Raw genomic sequence first — 25,184 nt, 5'->3', positions numbered from 1 at the left:
CGCTCCACGCAAACTGATAAAAATAAGAATAAATGGTAGCCTAATTTCCTGTAAAGTGAGCATGGATGGGAGAAATTCGTAAGCCGTCAATCACACTTGCGGAGAATCCGTCAGTCGTAATGATCTAAGCGGGGCAGGGGCGTAAGCGAGTTACCGAAATGGGATGACCTAATATCACAAGGTCGCAACATAACATGTTTTATCGCGTCAGAGAAGCATATAATTTGTCCATGGCGCATAAGACAATCGCATGTTATCAATCTACTTATCTGTACATGTATATATAGGATTGCTAATTGTTGACAAACATTCACATGTATTTTACAACGTGCAACAGTTTGATAGGGGCCGCGCGCAGGGGGCATCCAGGGGGGGGGGGGGGGCGCAGCGGTGTCATGCCCCTTGGGCTCGGAAGGGACTCATAGGCTCTGAAAGAGCTCAAAGCCGGCGGAACAGATGCTTTTTAACACAAAACGTAACAAAGCTGGACACTTTTGGGCTCCCACGCGTCCAAGACCAGTCGCAAGCGAAAGTGAAGGGCCACGACCATACAAAAATTATTCTTCACTGATTGTGAGGTTCGTGATCGGGATGCCATAGGGCTCATTACGCCTTATGATTAAGGCCCTACGCTGATTCTGGGAGACCTATATGCTCTTTTGTTGGGTCAGTCCAATCGTGGAGGAGCATTCCACGCTGCACTTACTTTCTTCGCATTTGCCCGGAGGGCCTTGAGCTGTTGCTGGGGCCCTTCCTGCTACCGTGCCGAGGCGCTCTTGTCAATCAGGAGCCTTTCACGGATTCTTTCCATTCGCCCGAAGCGCTCTGTACGCTATAACCGGGAACCACATATGTTAACCTGCCGGAATATTCTCGGTTGCTCAGAAGCCCTTCACGTTGGCCTCGCTTAGCCTACCGACACACTCGCGAGACGCCCATAGACTCCCCAAACTGGTCTAGGGCCTTTCAATTCACTGTCACTCACTTAGGGCCTACGCTCTTGTTGGGGCCCCATCTTTTAACCTGCTTGGGCACACACGGTCGTCCGGGCCTCTCCCAGCTGGGTCTTGGGCATTTACTGTTTCAATGGAGGGCTTACACGCTTGTCGAAGCCGCCATCCGTTGACCTGCTCGGGCACACAGGATTATTTGGTAGGCCTTGCACAAGGAGTATTTGAATGTAGGTAGGTTTATGTACGTAATTTTACGTGCCACTGACATCCTGGGCGTATGTATATACATATATATATATATATATATATATATATATGCACATTTATATATATATATATACATACATATATATATATATATATATATGTATGTATGTATATATATGCATGTATATATATATACATATATATATATATATATATATCATTTGTCTTAAAATTCAATAGAAGGATTATGGGCCTTTTGGAGGAGTCCCAGACTCTAGTTAGCCGCACAGTGTTGCATGGCCTCTCCCTTGACGAAATATTGGATGCGTCCCTAGAGGCGCGTGCCCCCTGGTGTCTTCCCCTGTATACGCCCTTGAGTCGAGATGTAGTGTAACAGGCTCCAGAGTATGAGTCAAGTCGGATGCTCATAATATAACCACGGTAAAATTAAGATCGGTTTTTAGTTGAATTATTTCTCGCCCGCAAAATAATATGTTGTAGGTCATCGCTTCACTATGAGCCTAGACGACGGCCCCTCGCTGTCAACGAGGGGACGTCTCATCACCGCTCATTACGTGGAGCTGAGGGGCACCGTGACGCGTTCGGCACTGACGTGCGGTGCGGAAGATAGAAGCGTGCGATGGCAATGAAAGTAGCAATATCGAACGGATGTTTGCAATAAAGACGAAGTGCGTAAATGCTCGCGTGGTTGTGCAGAATGCGGGTGCATAGGTGCAGGTGACCGCGGCAGCCACTTCAAATGGCGTATAGGTAGCTGTTAACGACGATTGGCTTGACACGGGCGATCTGGAGTGGAGATGTATGGAACCATGCACCAAAGGGCACATGAGGTACATCCTCGCCTTGAGGCGGAAGAAGCGACGCCGTCGCTGAGGGATTAGTTTCGAGTGTGATGGCGACGAACGTCCAGCAGCGGCTCGCCCCACGCACGGCCTGCCCACCCTGCTTTGTGCCACGGCATCACGTTTTGCTACGTCGGTCATTCAACGTAGAGTTCATGTAACGTCCGAGTAATGTTTCACGTCGGGTGTTCTGTCGTCATTGTATCTCGATGCATCATCGTCATTTATTGTATTTGCGTCGCATTGTGTTATTACGTGTCCGGGCCACTTCTCGTCATTAAACGGCTCGTGTTTCATCTCCTCTACACCGGAACCACCGTTTTCTTGCGCGTCGGTCACAGCTACCGAGTTCTGCCTACCTCGCACGCCCAGACGCTCCGCCGGCAGCCAGACGCGCCCCGCTCTCGGGCAGCGGCGTCCCACACGCCTCCTGAGAACGTCTGCCGGTACTGAATGGCCGGCAGGTGGTCACGTGTCGGGCCCGGCCAATCCGGGTGGAGCCCGCGCCTCCATGGTTGCGCTTTACGCCACCGAATTCATGATCGGCCAGTAGCTGCACATAACACGGCGCGGGCAATGACCTTGGAGGTGGCGGCCCTGATCATGACACGGCCGAGCATGGCCGCGCGGCTGGCGTCGGCGGCGGAGGTAGACGGCTCAGGGGAGGGAGCAGCGGGAGCGATGCCGGGGTCGATTCCTGCGCGCCGCGCCGACTTTTCGTCTTAGATACCGAACGGAATTTGGTATCCGCATCATTTATGGATCTGTCACGCGACAGGTCGTACGGGATGTTCGAGAAACTACAAAAATATGTTCTGTGCGCTGGGTTCCAACCGCCGTTACACATCCGCTTATGCAAGCGCCTGGGCGTCAGCTCTCGTGGTCGTGCTACGGCCAGCACGTTGCCGTGGCAACCAAAGACTTGGCGTGGATCAGAATGGTCGGAGTTAAGTGCTGCCTCCGTCACGTTCGGAAGGATTAGGTTGGTGGATGTGCGAGGGCTCCCCTGGTCTTGGGGGAAGCCTGGTCTGGGCTAGCACCCGCGAGGCCCCAGTTATATCCCGCGCGCCGTTGCCACATGATCGGAGGTGCAAAGCGTTGGTGCAAAGCAAGATTGCATACGAGTCAGCTGAGCGCCATGGAACTGGGCTGGGCTGCCGGCCAGGCTGCTGGTCCCTTGGCCGGTACCGCGCACTGATGTCCGGTGGTACACGAGTGTACAAGATAAATTTAAGTGATCGGGGGTGAGGCCGTCCAAAATGGGTATGCGTGCACCCATATGAACGCCCGGCGATTTGGATTCTGGTGTTTGGAGCATGTCCCAGTATGCGCATACAGTAGTGCCAATGAATTGGTTCTGCTTTTACGTTAACTTTGGAATTGGGAACCTTATTCTTTACGGTCTCTTGAACAGGACCGGAGGTCAGATTTTCATCATCACCACAGAATCAACCGGGCGCGCCGATGAAGGCTTTCGTGGAAATTCAAGCTATGGTGACATGGTGCCGCGATCTCGGTGAATCGAAATTGACCCTCAAACCATCGATTTCCTTAGAACGTTTGGTTGGAACTAATGCAAATGTCACACTGAAATGGTTGGGATGTTAAAAGCCCACCGCTGCTCCGCCTGGCCTGTTTTGGTGTGGCAGGGAGTCGGTTTTCCCGACCGCTATATACGCTCCTTCTCACTGGCTAACTACTATTATAACGCCGTGGGAGGAAGTTATTGTGATGGTGTGAAGAAGACTCTGATCCAGCCACCCGAACGTGCTGACCTGAGCCATTCTGTTCCGCAGGTCCCTGGTGAACAATCACGTGTTCTTCCAGCACCCGGACCTGGTGCGCATCCTGCGGATCCACGAGAACGTGATGGCCATCATGATGAACACGCTGGCGCGGAGGTCACAGGCCGAGAACGAGTCGGCGGCCAGCACCGAGGCGGACCACAAGGTCAGGTCAGGGGAGGTTGCCCAGCACGGGCAGGACACAAGGCTGGGCGCCCAGCATGGGGACACGTGCAAGGTCAGGTCTCGGGGGTGCTGTCTTTCACATCAGATCACAAGATCAAGTCTCCTGAGGGACGTGGGCCGAGCAGAGTTCAGAACAACAGCCTGTAGACAGAAGTCTGGTCTGAGGGTAGCTGGGTTGGGGAAGGCACTGCTGCACGTCCCCCTACCTCGCTTTCGCTCGCTATGCATTTCGTGTTCTGGCGCGGTGTACGCTGTACATTGCTTGCTTGCTCGCGTGCTGTCCGCTGGTGTGCTGATGTATGGCTTTGATATATAGTATATAGTGATCTGCCTCGCACCGGGCTGTAGCTCCGCCATAGAAGAAAGCCGAGTAAAGCAAGGTTGTTTCATTTTGCTTTCGCGAGCCCTTTTGCGCTTGTGGTATACATCCCGTATGGCGTGTTTCTTAGTTCCAAGCGCCCGTGGGAGTTAACTATGGATTATTGATGCGGTTTTTAATGGTGCATTCTATTTACAGTTCCTTTTACCGGCTATTCGTGCTAGCTTGTTTGCTTGAGCGCCCATTTTTGGTGTAGCTTCCACGCATCCATTGTCTTTTTTGCTTGAACAGACAGTTAATCGCAATCGGTCACTGAGCGCCCTGGTCTCGTTATATACTATTCCTGCCAGGTTTATTCATTTTATTGCCAACTTAACGCATCCAAGTAGGCCCATCTCAGTTGATATGCACATGGACAGAGCACTTTCCTGCCTTAGACTTGTTGACTTTTGCAAGTTAATTTGTCACCCTCGGAGCTTCCCTAGGACTGCTGCTTGTGGCCGACGCCGCCATACGTGGTCCCTGTTTATTTCACCTTTCAACCTGGCGTTTCGTTTTTAGATGGCTCACGAGCAGATGTCGACGGCTAAGGTGAGAACCGCTTTCGCATGAAGGCTCGCTTCTGATTGGCTGTCTCCGCTAACCCCGTCTCTCGCTGGAAGTGACGTCACATTCTTGGCTAGAGATTAGAGCGCTGTTGTAAAGTGAATCACTTTTTGTCTCACTGGCGTTGTGTCGAATTTGGCGGGTGTTGCGTGAGTCTCATGCCTGATTGTTTACCTCGTGCCTTTGCTAAATATTGTTCTTCGATTTGATAAACGATGTTTGCAGTATTTTCATGAGATTTGTGTATTTGAAGTATTTTAGTAGATGTAGACAGTGACACTTGTAAATAAGGCAGGTACTATAAATATCACCGTAGCGCAAATAACTTTACGATTTTGTCAAAATATTCACCAGTTAATGACAAATTCCTTGGCATATGGAAAGGCAACATGCTGATTTTTGTGGTGATCTGTTAGATTTGGACGTAAGCAGCTTTTTGGAATTATCGTCAGTGTAGAAACCGTTTCAGGAAAACAATTATTGACTTGTTCGGAGTAACGGTTCTGGAGTGACGTCTCGAGGATTTTAGAGGATGCGTTACAGGTTGTCTTTCGAGGCATGCAAACCTGCAATCCATTTTTAAACGATGAATGGGCCATATAATGAATGAATGGGATGGAAAATTAAACGCTAGGTTCAGTTTTTCATATCGATGTTGTCTAATGCAATGAACTTGTGAATTGCAACCGCGTGAAGTATGTCGACCTCAAATATTGTAAGACTGAAATTGTTGACAACGCAACGCTTGCTTTGCGACATAGCAGCGACATAGTCCGTTTGGTGCAGCTTTTACCTACCATGGTAACTGAGGATCAGTGGTTTGATTGTCTTTTGCTTTGGTGTTTTTATTGGCCTCTTTCCACGCTATTTCGTAATGATTTAATGCTTCTGTTTCCACTCGACCACAAATCTGCTGCTATAAAACCTAACAAGGTTGTTAGTTCAAGCGTGGCCAAAATGAACGATACAACATTGTGAATAGATTAGAAACAACACTTATAATCCTAACAGGATTCGCTTTTCGCGGTATCACCAGCACATTCAGTTTATTTACGTCAAATTAGTTGGTCTGTCCCGGTGGCTCAGTTGGTTAGAGCGCCCGCCTTCCGATCCACCCACCCGTGGCAGGGCGGGTTCGAGTCGCTTTAGGGCGCTCGCTATTTGCCCTTGGCAGGTATGGCCTGCGGCCGGTGGCAGTGGTCGCGCTAAAGGTCAGTTGACGTCAGGGGGCAGGGCGGACAGTGCCGAGCATTGCGGCGCGTTAAGCTTTCGCCACTAAATTCTGCCGTTGCCTGGAATTGCGCGATCGGATGGTGGGGGTCAGGGCTCACACAAGAAGCGCTGCTTAGAGTGAGCGCTGATCCCAAAAATCCATTCATTCAAAAGGTTCGGATCAAAATAAAAAGAAATAACTGGGATTTTAACTCGCTTGTTGTGTCTATAGGCCATAAAACACCAGGTCATAGGACCCTTATTATTTCAATGCATAGTACATAAATATTCATATGAACAGTTGATACAACACATAAATATTAATAGGCCACGCACTTTGTTAATGCAATACCAAACTCAAGTTACTTCCCGAAGTCACCATGTTGCTTCCAAGGTACTTCCTGGATATTTCTTGCAAATTTCAAACCCGAAAATATATGCTTTTGTGGTGCTTACACGCTAAGTCTCATTTTAAAGGTTTCCGAGGAAAATAATGCCGTACAGGTGGACACACGTGCTCAACATAGCTGTAACATCTGAGCTGTTCTGACTGAGCTAATTGTGTCAGAAACATCACGAGTGTGCCGGTGAGATCTTTTTTATTGCGTCGGCTTATGAGCAGACGTGCACATGTCACGCGCGCATAGCAACGTACAAAGAATGAACGCATTTTCAAATGCAACTCGAAATCCACTGCATTTGCACGTAAGCGTTCATTTTGTACGGTCGTCTGCGCTGACAACTGAGGCATTTCTTGCGAAACTTTTTTCTTCTGTCCACTTCGATGCGGTGGCTTGCTGGTCGCCGCGAGAGGGTTGTATTGACATCACACCCTCACGTGTGGCACATGCGCAGGACACCTCGCACGAGATGGTGGTGGCCTGCTGCCGCTTCCTCTGCTACTTCTGCCGCACGTCGCGCCAGAACCAGAAGGCCATGTTCGACCACCTGCAGTTCCTACTGGAGAACTCAAACATCCTGCTGTCACGACCCTCGCTGCGGGGCAGCACGCCCCTCGACGTCAGCTACTCCTCCCTCATGGACAACACGGAGCTGGCGCTAGCGCTGAGGTGAGTTCACTAACCTCGACGACAGCTGCTCCTCTCTTATGGACAACACAGAGCTGGCGCTGGCGCTGGGGTAAGTTTACTACCCTCGACGGCAGTTACTCCTCCAACACGGACAACACGGAACTGGCGCTAGCACTGAGTTAAGTTCGCTGCCAGCGGAGACAGTGGCTCCTCCCTCATAGACACCACGGAGCTGGAGCTGGCGCTGGGGTGAGTCCACCACTCACCACAGGCCACCTCTTCCTTACGGACGACACGGGGCTGGCGCTGGTGCTAAGTTGAGCGCACGTTCACCGGACCAGAACGAATCCTTTGTCGCTACATCACCTCTCACAGACAATGCGGAATTGGCAATGGCAATGCAGTAAGAGGCAGACAGCTGCTATATGCCATTAAAATGATAGTCTCTGGTGACGAGGATGCCGTGTTTTGTTATGGCAATTTTGTAAACCGAGGGATGTCGCTATGTCGGGGAATCTTCCATGATGACCACGAACACTTCCTTCAACTAATGCAGTCTTTCATCTTTCGCAGTATAGTGATCAGCGAGATACGTTATGAGAAATGAAATACATTTAAGAGCTCTGTCTTGCGTTTTGAAAAAAACACCCGCGATTTTTCTCAATTTCATACAGTTTGGAACCCAGTGAAGCAATCCGTGAAACTGATTTGTGAAACTGACGATGTACGCATGCCCCCAGTGTCGTTGGTGTATGCACCTTATAATTGGACAAGCCTTCAGCCGTGCAATGCAGTGGTGAAGTTCCTCTTAGTTATCTTGATAGCAGGCTTGTTTTATGCAGGAGACCTCGGCTTTTTCGGATGTAGGCACACGTGTTGATGGATAATGTCCGTGTTGATTGTTTGGGGTAAGAAACGTTGACGGAGTAGGTGACGAACTATCACTAATTTCACTCCGTATGACAGTGGCGCGAGACGTTCCCACCCGTGACCGTCACCCGGCGTCCACCCGCAGGGAGCACTACCTGGAGAAGATCGCCGTGTACTTGTCGCGCTGCGGCCTCCAGTCCAACAGCGAACTGGTGGCGCGCGGCTACCCTGACCTCGGCTGGGACCCGGTGGAGGGCGAGCGGTACCTGGACTTCCTCCGCTTCTGCGTCTGGGTCGGAGGTACGGCGCCTGGCGGGCCGACGCCAGGGACTCCCGGGTGACCGGATACCGCTGTAGTTTGCTGGCAGGCTTTTTGTGGGGGTGGGCTTGGTGCTGGTTTTTGAAGGACGTTGCTCGAAATGCTCGAGCTTTGCCGATGACTCAAAATCAGCAGACACCGGTGAAAGTTAATTGGCCGGCGCATGCGCTGGGACTCTAGAAATAGCGATGATGTTTGGGAGCGACGCTGCTGATAATATCACCGAAGGATCAGTGCTTGCCGCCTGCTGGTGACGCTCGTGACGCTGCTCGCCTGTGGCTCCAGGCGAGAGTGTGGAGGAGAACGCGAACCTGGTGATCCGGCTGCTGATCCGGCGGCCTGAGTGTCTGGGTCCGGCGCTGCGCGGCGAGGGTGAGGGACTGCTCAACGCTATCAACCAGGCCAACAAGGTGAGCGCGGCCCAGGCTCTGGCCGCGGCGGGACTGGGGGCCTGCGCTGCGGAGGGTCGCGGCGGGACTGGGGGCCTGCTCTGCGGAAGGCTGCAGTGGGACTGGGGGCCTGGTCTGCGGAGGGCCGCAGTGGGACTGGGGGCCTGCGCTGCGAAGGGCCGCGGCGGGACTGGGGGCCTGCTCTGCGGAAGGCCGCAGCGGGACTGGGGACCTGCTCTGCGGAGGACCGCGGCGGGACTGGGGGCCTGCGCTGCGGAGGGTCGCGGCGGGACTGGGGGCCTGCGCTGCGGAGGGCCGCGGCGGGACAGGGGGCCTGCTCTGCGGAGGGCCGCAGCGGGGCTGTGGGCCTGCTCTGCGGAGAGCCGCGGCGGGACTGGGGACCTGCTCTGCGTAGGGCCGCAGCGGGACTGGGGGCCTGGCCTGCGGAGGGCCGCGCCGGGACTCGGGACCTGCTCTGCGGCGCCGCGCTGTTCATGCAGGGATCCTTGTGTAGACGATCAGAAGCTGGACGTTTACACAATTTACGACTGTGCAAGCAAAGAAGGCAAGCTGGTCTGTGAATGCATGTGGAACGTTTTCTGCAGTTGTTGTAAAAGAAGTGAGAAGAAGACTTAAAGTGATTTTTCCATGATGTGCGAATGGTTAATATGGTACGTTACAATAACACATTTCAATTATAGTGGTATTTGGATACTGTGCAACTAATTAAAATTCGATATTCCATCTGTTGCGAGAAACTGGTGTTTGATTCACGGCGTTATCTTGTACAATACGAGTTTTTCTATCGCCAAGTGGTAACGATACCATCCGCCGGTTTTCGATGCGTCCAGATGGCTGAGCGCATCGACGCCCAGAACAACGGAGCGATCGAAGCAGATGGGGGCGCCTTCAGTAACCACCCCAAGCCCCTCAGCGACGACGACGAGGACTACATCAACACGGGCGCGGCCATCCTCAACTTTTACTGCACGCTGGTGGACGTGATGGGCCGCTCCTCGCCCGAGGAGTTCCTCATCGAACAGGTACGCTGAGGACTGTCCTCCGGTCGGCCGGCACGGGGCGGGTGGTGTTTACAAGGCGTTCATGACAGCGCTGACGAGCGGTGGTGTTTGACCGTCTGGTCAGGATGGTGTGCGGGATGGTGGCGGTATGGTGGGTGGTGGTGATAGCCGGGGTGGCGATCGATATTGCGACAGGTTTAATGGTTTTAAAGATTTACGCCGTGTAGTCGTTTTGCGTGCTGAAGAGCTATTTGCGGAACGTTGGATTGTTTACAGATGAATCCGTTCTACAACCTATCTGATTCTTAGACGACATAGTTGTTCAGGCATGATCGAGGAATGTCTCGCACATCGAACGAGTAGAACGGAACGTAAAATACTGACTAAACCAACGAGTATGCTCGAATGGCCTTGCCCGCTACCAGTATGTTTGTTCGGACCCGCGTCTGACGTGTTCGTTCTTGCCCTCCCAGGGGAAGAACGAGTCTCTGCGAGCTCGCGCCATCCTGCGTTCGCTGGTGCCACTGTCCGACCTGGAGGGTGTGTTGAGCCTGCCGTTCACCCTGCGGGACGGCGAGGCAGAGGACGCCTCCAGCAGCGACATGCCCGCAGGTCAGGCCTCGGTCAGATGAGGTCAATGATGAGGTAAGGTCAGGTCACCCTTTGCCTGACCCAGGGACCTTGAAGACGCACAGTGTTGGTAAGGGAGAATTTTGACGGACCATCCCTCGCGTAAGGGATCAGAATTGACAAATATTAGCATTTTCGAAGCGCATTCGTACATCTTATATGCAGCTTTCATGACCAAGAGCTTTCAGGTCACCGTATCACCAGATTGCGACTTGTGACTCGACTCCATGTCGGTGCCCTTTCAGGCCTGATCCCTTCTCACAAGCAGTCGGTGGTGCTCTTCCTTGAGCGCGTGTACGGCATCGAGGACCGCGAGCTCTTCTTCCGCCTGCTGGAGTTTGCCTTCCTGCCCGACCTGCGCGCTGCCACCGTCCTGGATAAGGTGACCAGCTTGCTGCTCCGCCAGCATACCTGCCACTGGTGGTACGCCGCACGGGCTGGATCGACAATGTGCTGAATTGAGCTAGGTAAAATTGCAATGTCGTGCTTGCTCCGTGGACATCGGAGATTGGTCTTGTGCTCTGATGTGCTGTGGAAGACTCCGTCGTGCCCATGTGCGATTTGCCCCCCCCCCCACCCCTAAAGAAGATGCTTGAAAACGATGAGCTTGTGTCGGTTTTTCATCACCCCGATCAACATAGCAACCACTAACACTCATCGACCCGTGCTGCCTCGCGCCACTCCGCCGTCACTCCTGCTGCCTCCGCCCAGCCTAAGGCCCAGGTCATGACGCCGCCCTGCTGCGTCGGCAGAGCGACGGAGGCGAGTCCGACATGGGCCTGGCGCTGAACCGCTACATCGGCAATTCGATCCTGCCGCTGCTCATTAAGCACTCGCGCTTCTACGCCGACGCCGACAACTACTCCAGCCTGCTGGACGCCACGCTGCACACCGTGTACCGGCTGAGCAAGAACAGGATTCTGACCAAGGGCCAGCGGGAGGCCGTGTCCGACTTCCTCGTCACTCTTACCAGGTCGGTCGCAGTGCGGGCGTGTGGTGACGACCGGTGGTGCGGTGGGGGTGAACATATATTGCCGGGTATGTGTAGACACGTGTGTAGTGCTCACATTCTATGTGCTGGTGCTCTAAACGCGCTTCGGGAGGCATTAGCAGTTGACAAATTTGCGCTGTTATGTTCATAATCAGGCTTTGTGTCACTACGCTTGCATCTCTACAGGATGGTGTATGGCCCATCAGAGCTAACGCAATCGTGTTCTACAAATATGACTGTGCTTCAGAGAACTCCACCCGGGCATGATGCTGAAGTTGCTGAGGAAGCTAACTGTGGACGTCTCCAACATCACCGAGTACACCACCGTGGCGCTCCGGGTAGGACAAACGTGCCAAAACTGCTGCAGGCCCAAGGCCGTTTACCTCTGGTCATGGCGCTTCATGATGGGGAAAGCTGCTTTCCTTAAGGTTCATGCTGTCCACATCTTAAAATATATAAATTTGATGCTTTGTTTGAGGCCTGGCACAGCACGATGTGGTCTTTGATTCACCAGGTAAGTTACTGGGAGTGATGAACCATCTACAAACACACCAGAGAAGTGCGAAGTACTCGTGAACGCTGTTGCTTTCCCTGCCTGCATGTGTTTTGTTCTGATGATGTCCATTGCGGTCTTGTCAGTCAGTTTCCGCGATCGGTGATGCTACCGACGCTCATTGGTTACGCTGTCTCCTGTCCGGCCCGACATCTGACCCGGCCTGATCTCTGACCTGGCTACGTCTGACCCCGACCCGTCCCGGCCTGACCTCCGACCCGGCCCGGTCTGACCTCTAGCCCGGCTCGTCCTGACCTCAGACCCGACACGGCTTGACCTCTGGCCCGGCGCGGCCTGACCCCTGACCCTGCCGGCAGCTGCTGACGCTACACTACGACCGCTGTGGCCGATACTACGGCTCCCCCAACGGCCAGGGCGCCTACGGCTGCGCCAGCGAAGAGGAGAAGCGACTCACCATGATACTGTTCTCCAACATCTTCGACTCTCTTGCCAAAATGGTGCGTTTGCATGCCTTTTTATGTTAGAGGCATGCTGTAAAATGGATGCATTATAAATGCGGCACCTTGAGTTAAACCAGCAAGTTTTGATTTCTTGTTTTAAAATCCATTATCTTTTTACCCTCACCAGTCAACAGTCAACAAATTATGGCCGTGAATTATTGACGCCTCGCATCTGGCTGCGAGCGGATCCACTCATCTCGGCATCGGTTCCGCCAATTGTCATCAAGTCTGCACGATAGCGTCAAATTCTGCCGGACGGCGGGCCACCATGATCCACCGTGACCCACCGACCCGTCGATGAGCCGGGCACGGCCGTGCGCGCGCCCAGGCGTGTCGGACCGTCGTGACGCCGCCTCGGCCCTCACCAGGAGTACGATCCGGACCTGTTCGGGAACGCGCTGCCGTGCTTGACGGCCATCGGCTGCGCCCTGCCGCCCGACTACTCGCTCACCACCGGCTACGAGGACGAGCTGTTCCGCCAGAGCACGCGCACCGACGCCAAGTATATTCCCCAGCCGATCGACACGAGCAGGTGAGAGGCGTGTGTGGGTGGGATGGCTCGGCGCGCGTGACGTTGGAAGAAAGCATTCCTTTGATGTATTTGAGTCAAGTGCTCGGAGTTAAGCGTGTTTGCAGCCAGGTGCAACGGATTCGTTTTTCAATATACTTGTGTTTTCTGCTCCGTATGAACTCCACTCAAACCACGACCATTGCTGGAGATCCAGGTCTGGTATCAAATGTCCCTTGTGACGACAGACCGTCAGCTAACGCCCAACCGCGCCTTCGATAGATAAGCGTTTTGTACTTTGTACCTCCCCTCATCGCCAACGTTTACGCTGCTTTCCAGTGTCACGCTGACCAAAGAGATGAATGACGTCATTCAGAAGTTCAGCGACCACTACCATGACGCCTGGTCGTCCCGCAAGTTTGAGAACGGCTGGTTCTACGGCGAAGAGTATAGTCGGGACGAAAAAACGCATCCGCGCTTGAAGCCGCCAACCATGCTGTCCGAATACGTACGGAATCCAGATGACATACGAAGTTGACAGATGACTGGGACGGATCGTTTGATCGGCGTTCATACCGTTTGCTCCAAAAGCTAGTCTTGTACTCATTTCCTTTCGGGAGGGCTCTGTGCGATGTTGTGTGTTGTGTGTAGAGGGTGATGTGCAACTGGGTAATGCGATTTCCCGGCTTTTTATCCGGGATGTCTTGGTGGTTATTTCAGGGATGATTTCCCCAGTCGTGTAGCGGGAACGTTGCCGTTGCCCGACGGTGCTCCTGGCCCCTGGTCGGTGTTTCAGGAGGGGGAGCGGTACCGGGACCCGGTGCACCAGGCGTTGACGTCCCTGCTGGAGCCCTTACTCGACGGTGCTCCTGACCCTGATCGGTGTTTCAGGAGCGAGAGCGGTACCGGGACCCTGTTCGCCAGGCGCTGACGGCTCTGCTGGCGCTTGGCTGGACTGTGGAGTACGGCGAGGCGGACACGCTCAGCCCCAAGGGCTCGATCCGGCGCAGCTCCTCCCGACAGGACATGGTGCGGCACGTGTGACGTCACCGGCTAGAGTGACGTCACACGGCTGAAGTGACCTGTTGGTCGTTTCAGCTATGTGGTGGTGGGAATGTTCGTGCGGTGTGGATGTTTTGGCTAATGAACTATCTGCGACATTGGCGTGGTTAGTGCTGATTTAGATGTGCGATGCAGTCTCGAGTCTACACGTGTGTGGTTAGGTGGACTGAGTGGCTCCTGGTGGTGCCCTTCCATAGAGCTGCGAGCCTGATGTGGTCAAGGCAAGAGAGACGTGTTTCAGAGGCGTGGACGACATGCATTCTTCTAAAAAATATCTTGTTCTGATCGTGCTCGTGGTAAACTCATTATGCCACCGCACGACATACGTGAATGATGTACTGGAATGTACTGACCCATCTGGAACGATCGCTGAATTCAACGAATCTATTCCTCCAGACCTTCGCTCTATCAAATAGTATCCCTTATCCTGAGGTTGGCGTATCGGACCTGTGTGAGGGGCGCACTGGTGCGGCGCGTCTCGGTCCTGACAGCCGGCCGTGTCCGCGCCAACAGCCGACAACGCCGGACGCCCTCAGCGGGAACCCGGCCAACTACAACCCGCAGCCGGTGGACATGACCAACCTGACGCTCAGCAGGGAGATGCAGAACATGGCCGAGCGACTGGCCGAGAACGCGCACGACATCTGGGCCAAGAAGACCAAACACGAGCTGGAGGCGTGCGGTGAGCAGCCGCCGCCGGGCCGCGGAGGCTGGAATGCGGGAGGGGGAATCAGTCTGTGATTCACGAGCTGTGGAGAGCGGGCTGGCCTTCTAGGGCCAAAGCCTTGTCGACGCATCTTCCGGGTGGATGGAACGGCGGCTGTTCTTAATGTGGAGAGTTCGTGTTGCGGAGCGGCGTCAATTCATGGGTTTAACTACAGCATGCGCAACGATACAGCAGTTAACCGATTTGGACTGCATGTCTGCGGTACGGCCCCATGCGCAAGCCAAAAACCCGCGAGATACACCAGGTGGCAGCATTGAGCCGCCATCCGTGCGATAGATGGCAGCGCTGATAGTGCTGCGAGCCTTCGCTTGATGCGAGGAAGAATGGCTTAGCTATGCTGTGAAAATATATGATAAGCAAATGTCGGACGGTGCTGCAATGATATTACAGTCGATGTTCCCTGTGGAGCAGATCCCTGGCAAATCTGGGCATTGTATGCACCTTTTTAAAGGCTGTTGTAGGAAGCTGTGAAATCTAGGCCTAGACGGATGTTCTGACATTTGGAACTAACTTTTGTGCCCGCAGGTGCTGCCGTTCATCCGCAGATGGTGCCGTACGACCTGCTGACCGACAAGGAAAAGCGCAAGGACCGGGAGCGGTGTCAAGAGCTGCTCAAATACCTCCAGTTCCAGGGATACAAGCTGGCCAGGTACTTCCGTGCTGCCAAGTGGCTTTAAAGAGAACGTTTCACATTTTTAACTGAAATAGCCATCTTGAAGATCGTTTGGTGCAGTTCACAGCCCTGCTCTTCTTGAGACCTAAACCCCTCTAGTTTCTAAGCTACCGTCCACCAAAAAGGGGAGACTATTGCGGGGAGGGTAATTCAAAGTCACCTTGGCATTCATGACGTCACAACGACGTTATTGAAATCCTACCATTTCTTAACCTTGCGGCGATCAAGGAAAACCAAAATATGATGGTGGAATCATTCATGCCTGGCGCTCGTGAGCATGATTTCCATATATAACTGCCGTCAATTGGCTCTCAATGAATGTTGTGCAAGATGCGATGACGTGATCGAGCGATAGCGCATCGGGGAGGATTTTCACTGAACCGAGAAATTGGGTTGTTTAGAACAGTCTTTGCTACTTAAATGTATGCCGATAGTTATGAATGAGCTTTTTTCATCATATCTGATGTTTCCTTCAATATCTTGAAATGTAAAGCATTCCCTTAAATCGCCATGCGGGAAAACACCAGGTGACGCCACAATGTGTGTCTATCTAAATTGCTGGTTTTTTATTCGTTAGAGGATTTTGTGCTCATGACGTCTTGATTTTGTGTTTCATGTCATCCGTAGAGTCTGGGTGGAGCTGCGCTAAGTCAGATCTACATAAATGACTCCGACCTACTTCCCTTCTATCCACAAACTGACAACAATGTGTCAAGTTGACCTCTGTCTGCCTTTTCAGGGCTCGAACATCTCGCTCGGATAGCGAGAGCCAGGAGAAGGCAGCGGCGGCGGCCACCGAGCGTCGCTTCGCCTACAGCTTGCTGGAGAAGCTGCAGCAGTACTTGGGCAGCGCGGCGCTCAACATGAAGGTGCTGGTGCCCAGCCAGAACCTGGGCCACCGTGTCAGCTTCAAGCGGCCGTCGCGCGACGTCAAGTTCTTCTTCAAGGTGGTGCTGCCGCTGATGGAGAAGTACTTCAGCACCAACAGGAGCTACTTCATCGCCGTGCCGACCGTTACCAACATGGTCGGCGCCGCCTCGCTCAAGGAGAAGGAGATGGTCGCCAAGTGAGTGGTTGGGGGAAGTACACAAGAATCACTGATGTAACTGCTGTGAAAACTCCCTGGGCTCAATTTTTACTTTCAGGCGACTTTGAAATTCTCACTGATCACTCACTTTACAGCCGACAATTTGTTTACTTATGGATTTGTTTTGGTTTCTAACCGAGGAGCTGAATATCGACATCAAGAACGAACTTGCAAGCAAGCCAGTACATAAAAGGCGCGTACTATTGCACTGATGTCGCGCCTCTTCCGTCGCATCGCCCGGCCAATGCTCGTGCGTCACGGCCGTTCGTGTGACGTCACTTCCCGCACGGCAGCGTGTTCTGCAAGCTGGCGCACCTGCTGCGGATGAAGATGTCGTCCTTCAGCAGCGATACCCGGCTGGCAGTGCGCTGCCTGACCGTGCTGGTCAGGGCCGTCGATGCCAGGTCAGTCGCGCGGTCCGGCTCCCTCACCGGTCGGACCTGACGTCCTACCGCACCAGCTGGAAGACGTTAAATCGGAGGGGACGGACCTTGCAGGGTCGTTCAGACGTCGTGGTCCGTGTGGCAGGTCGCTTGGGTCGGGTCGGGTGTGGGTGACGTGCAGCTCCTGCACGGTCTCGGGGTTCTGTCGGAGGTTCTGGTCTAGGGGTTAAGCTGCTGCCGTTCCCGCGGTTTGAGCGAAATTTAACGTGTTGTTATTTAATGTCACTGCCTTTGTGCCTTATCACCACTGCAGCCAGTGTGCGGCCCATGTAGCGGCGCTTAACCGAACCCACCATGACCTCGCAACAGGTCCCTGGCTAAGCAGTGTCCGGAGTTCGTGCGGACGTCGATGCTGACCTTCTTCAACCACGCGGCCGAGGACGTGGGAACAACGGTGCAGCATCTGCAGGAGGTGGGTGCTCTCTTTCCGACCCGGGCCTCCCTGCATTACTTGTCCACGAGACGGTAGACCTAACGGCGTCATCCTGTTGGCGCTGTCGGCTGTTACTGTAGCCAGGGGGCGCACGTGGACAGGGATTCCCAGCCGCCTGACTCGCATTATTATGCAAGGTTGTGTTGTAGATGTCGTTGACTGCAGAGACTCTCACTTTATTGCGTTTGGTCTGCGTTAGTGGATTTGCTGTTTATATCTCATTTGAGGTTATTTCCATTCACGCGATAGACACCGTTAATTTCATTTTTGTGGTGCACAATTCATTGTAATGTTTTTGTTTTTTGTTGGTTGAAATATGAACTGCATGAAACATTGCCGACGAACATCATCGTTCTAAAGCCTGTCGCATATGAATGTTCTTCTCCTTGTCGTTACAAATGAGGCTCTTTTAGGTGTCCGGATATTTGCCAAAAACCACGGTATTTGCAACGAGTCGTCACTGACGATTGGCCGTGCCAGACTGGCTTATTAGCATCCAATAAAATAACTTTTGGCTAGCTGTTTAAACTTGTAGCTTGCATAAAGCTTTAAATGGCTTCGCGTCGCAAGACATAGCTTAGTCACAGCTTATTCAACGCATACCGATTTTTGCGTAACGCCTCATCACAGACGCAATGTAGGGATTTAAAGACGTTGCAAAACATTTTTTGCATCTGCTGGAATGCGGAAACATAAGTTGGTGAACACAACAATTTATGAATCAAAACACAATACATTTACGCATATGTCAACGTTTTGGCGAACAGAACTCAAAACGCTACGAAGCGTCCATCGATAACGTGCAGGATGTTGCTGTTTCCCGTGAGCTCGTCATCGACTTGCTGTACTGAAAGTTGTCCTGGTCGGTCAGTGTCTGGTGAAGTGGGGGCTTCTCAACATAAACGTTAAAGAGCGCGGCGGAGTGATACAGGTAGTGTGACTGGCGGACGCCTTCTGAGGCTCCGCCCATAGAATTTGCACCCTCCGCCGTTTGGTTTAGTTGAATATTTCTCCCAAATGTCAGCTTTCCTTAAGACTGCAAACAGCGCACCAGTCAATCTGGTGTTTTATTGAGAGCAGCCCAAAGAGCAGCTGGCTTCAAAGCGAGACCTGACATGCATGCTACGCCCGCATGGGTCTGCATGCGATTGTTGCCGTCGTTGTTGCCATTGTTATTGTTGCCGTGTGCCCTTCTAACCCTTGAGTTGCGCTTTGGTGTGTTTTTCACTACTGACGACTGATTCTACTGATTATTTGGTAAATAAGTGCAAATCATTCGTATTGCTAAAAAGCTTGGTCATTATCATTGTCTCCTTCGAGTCTCTGTGAGCACGTCTGTGGCTCACCGCAACAGACCCTCTGGTCTCTCTCTCTCTCTCTCTCTCTCTCTCTCTCTCTCTCTCTCTCTCTCTCTCTCTCTCTCTCTCTCTCTCTCTCTCTCTCTCTCTCTCCCTCTCTCTCTCTCTCTCCTCTCCTTCTCTCTCTCCTTTCTCTCTTCTCTCCTTCCTCTTCTCTCTTCTTTCTCTCTCTCTCTCTCTCTCTTTCTCATCTCTCCCTCTCTCTCTCTCTTCTCTCTCTCTCTCTCTCTCTCTCTCTCTCTCTCTGCTCTCTCTCTCTCTCTCTTCTCTCTCTCTCTTCTCTCTCTCTCTCTCTCTCTCTCTCTCTCTCTCTCTCTCTCTCTCTCTCTCCCTCGCTCTCTCTCTCTCTCTCGCTCTCTCTCTCTCTCTCGCTCTCTCTCTCGCCCTCTCTCCCTCCCTACTCTCTCTGTCTTGTTATCTTTCTCTGTTGTTCTGGTTCTGGCAGTCTCGTTACTCACCGCTAGTCTCTGCCGTCTGTTCGCGTCCCTTCGCCTCTTCTAGTGCCAGTCCTGACCACGTGCGTGACTATACCCAGGAGAAGTACAGCTACATCCGCGGCACCCACCTCAAGACGTCCTCCTGTCTCAACTACGTGCAGCTGGTGCTGTTCCCCGTGCTGACCGCCTTCTTCGACCACCTCGTGGTCTGCGAGTACGGCTCCGACCTGCTCCGTAAGTGACGCGGTATGCTGACGTCACCAGGGATGAACTTGGTCGGAACTGCGGGCGCCAGCGCGGATCTACGCCAAAAGTTTATCTATTGGATGCTTCCTTGTCTGCTTTAAGGAAGTTTTCGATGACGCATGGTGGTTGTTTTTTTTTTCTCACTTAACTTTGAACGCCTTTGGTAGAGCTTCCAAAGTGTGCAGCCGCTGCCCGCTCGACAATGACCATACACCTTATTGTGAATGACATACGAAGCTAGAAAAGAATGGGCTGACTGACAAAACGCTTCGGGTTTCGTGCACGTTTTAGTAACTGAAATGGCCGGATAAACACGTCTTGTTCATGGACGTGGCTGCGAATGCCCACTGAACTGTCTTCGCATGTAACGCACGCTCATTGGTTGACCCGTTTCAGTGGACGAAATTCAGGTGGCCTGCTACAAACTGTTCCACGGCCTGTACCAGCTGGGCACCGACCCAAACCTTTCCAACCAGAGGTACGTGCACGTGGTAACGGCGCTGTCACCTGTGACGCGTGACTTTGATTATAGCATCGAAAGTAATGTGAGTTGCGCGGTTGTCGGTATGACCACGATGTGTCCGTATGATTGTGTCTGTACGGCTGTGTCTGTATGATGTGATGCGATGTGTCTGTATAGTTTTATGTGTTCGTAGAGTCGAAGAAAGAAATTGTTGCAGAGTTACAGAGTTAGTGATTGCAAAGCTCCACGTGATTACAGATAGCACATCGCTGCTAACTTGGAGAGCAACAGGCTTGCTTCACGGTCGTACTTATGCATCTGAAAAGATACAGCAGCCAGATCAACCAGTGCGCTAGATTGCGTCCCTTGTGACACACTTCCCTGACCTCGGCTGCCTTCGCGCTTTCGGTTACTTGTGCCCGCACCCCGATAGGGTCCCCCGGTGGGCTCTGATGCCACTGCCACGCTCCCCCGGCAGGAAGTTCATCAAAGCTGAGCTGGACCGGCACCGGCCCTCGCTGGGCACCTGCCTGGGCGCGTTCGCCGCCTGCTTCCCCGTCGCCTTCCTGGAGCCCGACCTCAACCAGTACAACCAATACTCCATCCACGGCCGGCTGCAGGAGCGCTCGCTGGAGGCGCAAGGTGCTCGGGCTGGGGCGCGTCGGTGGCGGGGTTTTGGGCTGCAAGATTCCTGGGAGTTTCGGTGTCACAAAAAACCGCATGTTTTTTGGTTTGCGTTAATTCCGCTGCAGTGTCACCGTATTTACTCATCATCCTTACATCACGCCTAAAATTCCCGCTACAAAAGTGGAAAAGACGTTTGAACGTCGTTTGACTCGATTAAATTGCCCCCATTATGCTTTATTTCCGGCGTTTCGGAACTACTCAACTTTGCTCTCACACGTGCTAGATTTTAACGAAACTTCACAACCACACTACACACAAATTCTCACTTGGCATCCTTCATGCCTTTGGTGTGGGCCCCAGTCCTCGCCAGGCGTCCAGTCAGTTAGCGCCCCTGCCCGCTCTGGCGCGCCCCGTCCTGGCAGAAGTGACGACCCTGTGGGTGACCTGAGATCGGTAGTCACCTGTTGTATTAATGACAGGTGACGACATTATTTTGACGGAGCAAATCACGTCTTCGATGCTGTCATGCAACTGATTGGCGAATAGAAATCGTCTCATCGGGTTAAAGTAATTGAGGAGGCTGGTCTTTGGCCGGCTTCGGCTTGGGCACACCTACGCTACCCACTCATTTTACCTATCGGGCCATGACATGCCACAATGCGAGAGATATGGCGAGTGTCTGACCTTTGAGTATGTCCTGACCTGGTGTCGTCTTTATGCCACGGACCATCCGGGCTGTTTCTTTCCAGCGTCCCTTTCTCAGGTCATAGGTTGGGACCCACTGTCGTGACTTTGTTGGCATACTCGCCTTCTAGCCCATCTTGACTTCAAAATTAATTATTGCCGTCCAAACTGATAGACAACAGATCGAAGCGCGGAGTATTACATAGCTGGCATAGTTTTGGCCGAGTGGCACGCGGTCCGCATATTTGGAGAGGGCGCGAAGTGGCCACGTAGTCGGCGCCCCTATAAACCCTAAATATCATCCCCAGAGGTGATGGCTCGGCTGGAGGCGGCTGTGCCCACCCTGGACGAGATCCTGAAGATGGTGGAGAAGTTCTCCGATAGCGGCGGCAAGTACGACGAGGCGCGCCACATCGTCGACTCGCTGCTGCCCATGCTCTGCTCGTACCTGCCGTTCTGGTGGTCCCAGGGCGCCGACAACGTGCCCAGCGAGACGGGCGCTGAGTGAGTCCGCTGGGGGCAGCTGCCGCCGGGGTGGGTCGGGCGGGCGGCGGTGCAACTCCGCGCTAGTTCGTGTTATGGAACTGGAGAAACGCGACGATTGCTGGGAATCTTCGGGTAAAGTGGGGTTTGATTAACGGAAATTTGACTTGTATCGTGGTATCTGCTGGGTGGTATTTCCGTGAAATGATGATGCGCATATTTCGCAGGACCGTTGTTTTATCTATGTATTGAAGCAATTATTTTATCGATTGACTGATATAAAACAAATCGCCATAATGATCGTGGTGCCCTCCTCACCCGTTGCCCCTGCACCCCCCCCCCCCCCTCGCAGGACACACATCACCCGGGTGACGGACGGTCACATGAACCAGCTGCTGAAGAACATCCTGAACCTGATCAAGTCGAACATCGGCTCTCCGGAGGCGCCCTGGATGACGCGGATCGCCGGCTACGCCCAGCAGATCATCGTCAGCTGCAGCCAGGACCTTCTGTACGACCCGTACCTGCCGCTGGCTGAGAAGGTACGGGCTGGGCTGGACCGCGGCGCGGCGCGGCGTGGCGCGGCGGCACGTCCGCGGTGACCCGGCCTCGCTCGCCGTGGCGCTGAGTCGTGGGGCGCAGAAGTCCGGTGACCGCCGTCGTCTTGTCCCGGTGTCGCTGGCCAGGGGGTCTTTTGCAGCTCCCCATGAACTTTGCATCGCGTGGATGTTGTTCGGCGTTTCGTAGAATGTTGAGCAGTCCGCTGAAGCCGCTGGTGCCCGCAGGTCCGTCGCCGCACTGAGGCTATGTACCACAAGGAGGAGAACCTGAGAGGATTTCTGAAGAGCACCACCGAGGACACCTCCCAGGTCCGTGTGGAGCACTTTTCTACATCGAGATAGCGTCCTTGAGCGTGCGGTAGTCGATGTCCTCGCCATAGGCGTGACTGTTTGTGGCTGAGTCAGCGAGCTCTGCCTGTTGAGACTGAATAAATTTTGTTTTTAGCACATGTTTACGTCTATGATTTACGTCGGCTTTTAATGGGCGCCTGCAACATTTTGCATTTTGCTTCACCTGTATACCGTGCAGAACATCTGTGTTGCAGTTTGACTAAAGGACATTTCGTTTGTTTCATGATAACACCAATTGTGTGGTAATGCTTGTCTGTTGAGATATATTCTGTTGATGGCCTTTTGCTGCCGTCAGATATAACATTGAGCAGCGGGACTACTAATGCCCCGGCTTTTCGGCGTCCCTGACCTTGACCTTTGTCCTTGCTGCCATAGGTGGAGGGGCAGTTGCAGGAAATGTGGTACCTTCTGGTGCGCGACATCTACGCCTTCTACCCGCTGCTGATCAAGTACGTCGACCTGCAACGGTCGCACTGGCTCAAGGACTGCGTGCCTGAAGGCCGAAGACCTCTACAACCACGTGGCTGTCATCTTCGAGATCTGGTCCAAGTCTCAGGTGCGTGCTGTGTCTTCTCTTGTGTTCCCCATGTCTTCTTACGGCTAACCATCGGTCGGGCACCGTACGGACCCATTGCAATGCATTTCAAGCAGGCGCGTTAGGCTGTTTCTTCCGTGCTCATATGCAACTCATATGCTCATTGCTCATATGTAACTCATATGCAAATTGCAGTGAATTTAGGTGACTCGTCATGATTCGTCACTTTGTAACCAGCATTATCGACTCGGGTTGTCTATTTTTATAGTCGTAAGTAAAACCTAATATAATGTCAAAGCACCTTGAGCAGATTGCATTCACTTGATTGAACGTGTGAAGGTCTGGCCGCTACCGTGTGGTCACTCCGTTGCAGTACTTCACACGCGAGGAGACAAACTTCATCTCCCAGAACGAGATCGACAACATGACGCTGATCCGGCCCACATCCACCGCTCGGCGCTCGACCGCGGCCACTTCGGAGCCCTCCCAGGGCCGCGGCAAGGTGGGTCAACCCGCCGAGGCGCGGGGGGGGGAGGGGGGGGGGGCAGGCGACGCGGCCGCGACCGCTGGCTGGCTGGGCTGGGCTGGGCTGGGCTGGGCTGGGCTGATTGAGACGTTGGACACTACAAGCCACGTCTCCCTCGCGGGTCCCCCTCACCCCTGCTGGCACGCTGTCTGCTCACAAGCGTGCCTGGGGTCCACAGAAAAAGAAGAAGCGCGGCGACAAGAAGAAGAGCAAGGACAAGGATGTGGCGTCGAGCCTGATGGTGGCGTGTCTGAAGCGACTGCTGCCTGTCGGCCTGAACCTGTTCGCCGGACGGGAGCAGGAGCTGGTTCAGCACGCCAAGGATAAGTACCTGAAGGTGCGGAAGGTGCCGCAGGGAGGGGTAAAGACGCACCTTGCAGGCACAAGGTGTGGACTCGTGGGAAATGATGTCACAGATTGCAGAGGCTATCGAGAATACATGTTTCTGTATGTTGAAGGCAGAATCCGTCTGGAGTTACTGCAGGCTAATCCTGGGGTCGTGGCGACCCTTGCTGCGTCTGTGGGTGGACGCGCTACCCGTTGGTGTCACTGCCTTTGGTTTGGTCTGGCGGGGCCAGCGGTCTTTTGGGCATGATCGGCCCTTTCAAACATATCCGTCCCAGAAGACGATGCGATGTGTGTGTATAGGGGGGGGGGAGGGGTAATGCGATGACCGTGGCCCACCTCCGGCACTGAGGTTCGGCCGGCACGGGGTTGCGGGGTGCCGCACATGTCGTGTGTTGGGGTGCGGGTGCTCCGGCGGGCCCCCACCCAGGGTGGCCGCTTGACTGACTCGCGGAGCAGCACGCTGCCGGTGAGATCGGACGCGGCGAAGAAACAGGCTGAAGCGGGCACCTGCGGCCGGAGGTTAAACGGTGTTGGAGCTATTTAGCGCAAACACGAGCACCGAGCACGAGCACGAGCACGAGGTTTGTGTAGGTAACCTATACTAGTGCACCATAGCAGTGGAACGGGGTCTTAAAACTGTCGTGAGAGAAAAAAGGTACGGAAGCAAATTCTGCAGACCTCGTGTGAAAACAGCCCTGAGCGTTTGGGAACCTGTTGCTCTGGCTCCAGCTTTTTGTTTTTGTTTTTTAGACTCCGCGGTATCAGTCGTTTGCTGGTCAAGACGCCGGACTATAAACCAGTCATATGACGTCACGTGCACCACGAAATGTCAAAGTGATGGGCTCGGCGTCACCGGATCATGGATGCCGACGGGTAGCCTTAACGAAGCTGGCGGAGAGCTGGGCAGGAGAGTGGTGGTGTAATGGCATGCGCGTGCCCGTTGTATGTCCGCCGCATTGACAGATGGCGCCTCTCGACAGAGCATCGCCGAGTACGAAATAATGGAAACGACCAAAGCGGAGCTGACCATGCCGGATCGGCTGGATCCAACCGACTCGAAATCGTGGCAGCACCACCTCTACAGGTCTGCTTGTGGACGTGCGCATCCAATGTCTTAAATGTTCGCGAAGACGATCAAACGCTATTAAATGCAAATTCTTAATCAGTCCGTGTATTGTTTTATTTTCTGGGATGGGTGTAAGCCATGTTGCAAAGGGCATTATCATGTGCTTTGTGC

At 53.4% G+C, this 25,184-nt stretch overlaps 1 protein-coding gene across 3 annotated transcripts in view; it reads left to right on the top strand.

Moving 5' to 3' along the window:
• The window catches only part of RyR (Ryanodine receptor), a 67,537-nt gene that overhangs the window by 41,222 nt on the left and 1,131 nt on the right, over positions 1-25,184 (top strand). Inside the window, exons 47-76 of one of the 3 annotated variants that reach the window (XM_037216607.1) lie at positions 3,820-3,973; positions 4,874-4,903; positions 6,986-7,200; positions 8,177-8,331; positions 8,636-8,760; positions 9,591-9,782; positions 10,235-10,373; positions 10,637-10,773; positions 11,144-11,364; positions 11,630-11,720; positions 12,253-12,393; positions 12,765-12,928; positions 13,244-13,412; positions 13,796-13,933; positions 14,480-14,648; positions 15,219-15,342; positions 16,106-16,432; positions 16,747-16,857; positions 17,206-17,308; positions 18,201-18,260; positions 19,223-19,358; positions 19,767-19,848; positions 20,312-20,475; positions 21,453-21,648; positions 21,980-22,169; positions 22,413-22,496; positions 22,914-23,094; positions 23,447-23,575; positions 23,778-23,936; positions 24,928-25,031. In XM_037216607.1, coding sequence (XP_037072502.1) covers positions 3,820-3,973; positions 4,874-4,903; positions 6,986-7,200; positions 8,177-8,331; positions 8,636-8,760; positions 9,591-9,782; positions 10,235-10,373; positions 10,637-10,773; positions 11,144-11,364; positions 11,630-11,720; positions 12,253-12,393; positions 12,765-12,928; positions 13,244-13,412; positions 13,796-13,933; positions 14,480-14,648; positions 15,219-15,342; positions 16,106-16,432; positions 16,747-16,857; positions 17,206-17,308; positions 18,201-18,260; positions 19,223-19,358; positions 19,767-19,848; positions 20,312-20,475; positions 21,453-21,648; positions 21,980-22,169; positions 22,413-22,496; positions 22,914-23,094; positions 23,447-23,575; positions 23,778-23,926 — 4,276 coding nt within the window. In that variant the 3' untranslated portion in view covers positions 23,927-23,936; positions 24,928-25,031. Of the gene's footprint in view, positions 1-3,819; positions 3,974-4,873; positions 4,904-6,985; positions 7,201-8,176; positions 8,332-8,635; positions 8,761-9,590; positions 9,783-10,234; positions 10,374-10,636; positions 10,774-11,143; positions 11,365-11,629; positions 11,721-12,252; positions 12,394-12,764; positions 12,929-13,243; positions 13,413-13,795; positions 13,934-14,479; positions 14,649-15,218; positions 15,343-16,105; positions 16,433-16,746; positions 16,858-17,205; positions 17,309-17,742; positions 17,770-18,200; positions 18,261-19,222; positions 19,359-19,766; positions 19,849-20,311; positions 20,476-21,452; positions 21,649-21,979; positions 22,170-22,412; positions 22,497-22,913; positions 23,095-23,446; positions 23,576-23,777; positions 23,937-24,927; positions 25,032-25,184 lie in introns of all 3 variants that reach the window. The other 2 variants (XM_037216608.1, XM_037216609.1) reach the window with 2 other exon arrangements.

The sequence above is a fragment of the Pollicipes pollicipes genome, unplaced genomic scaffold (genome assembly GCF_011947565.3).
Source record: "Pollicipes pollicipes isolate AB1234 unplaced genomic scaffold, Ppol_2.1 Scaffold_4002;HRSCAF=4701_pilon_pilon_pilon, whole genome shotgun sequence".
Taxonomy (NCBI): domain Eukaryota; kingdom Metazoa; phylum Arthropoda; class Thecostraca; order Pollicipedomorpha; family Pollicipedidae; genus Pollicipes; species Pollicipes pollicipes.
Note: the sequence above shows the minus strand (reverse complement) of the source record. Positions and strands in the feature narration are given on the sequence as shown.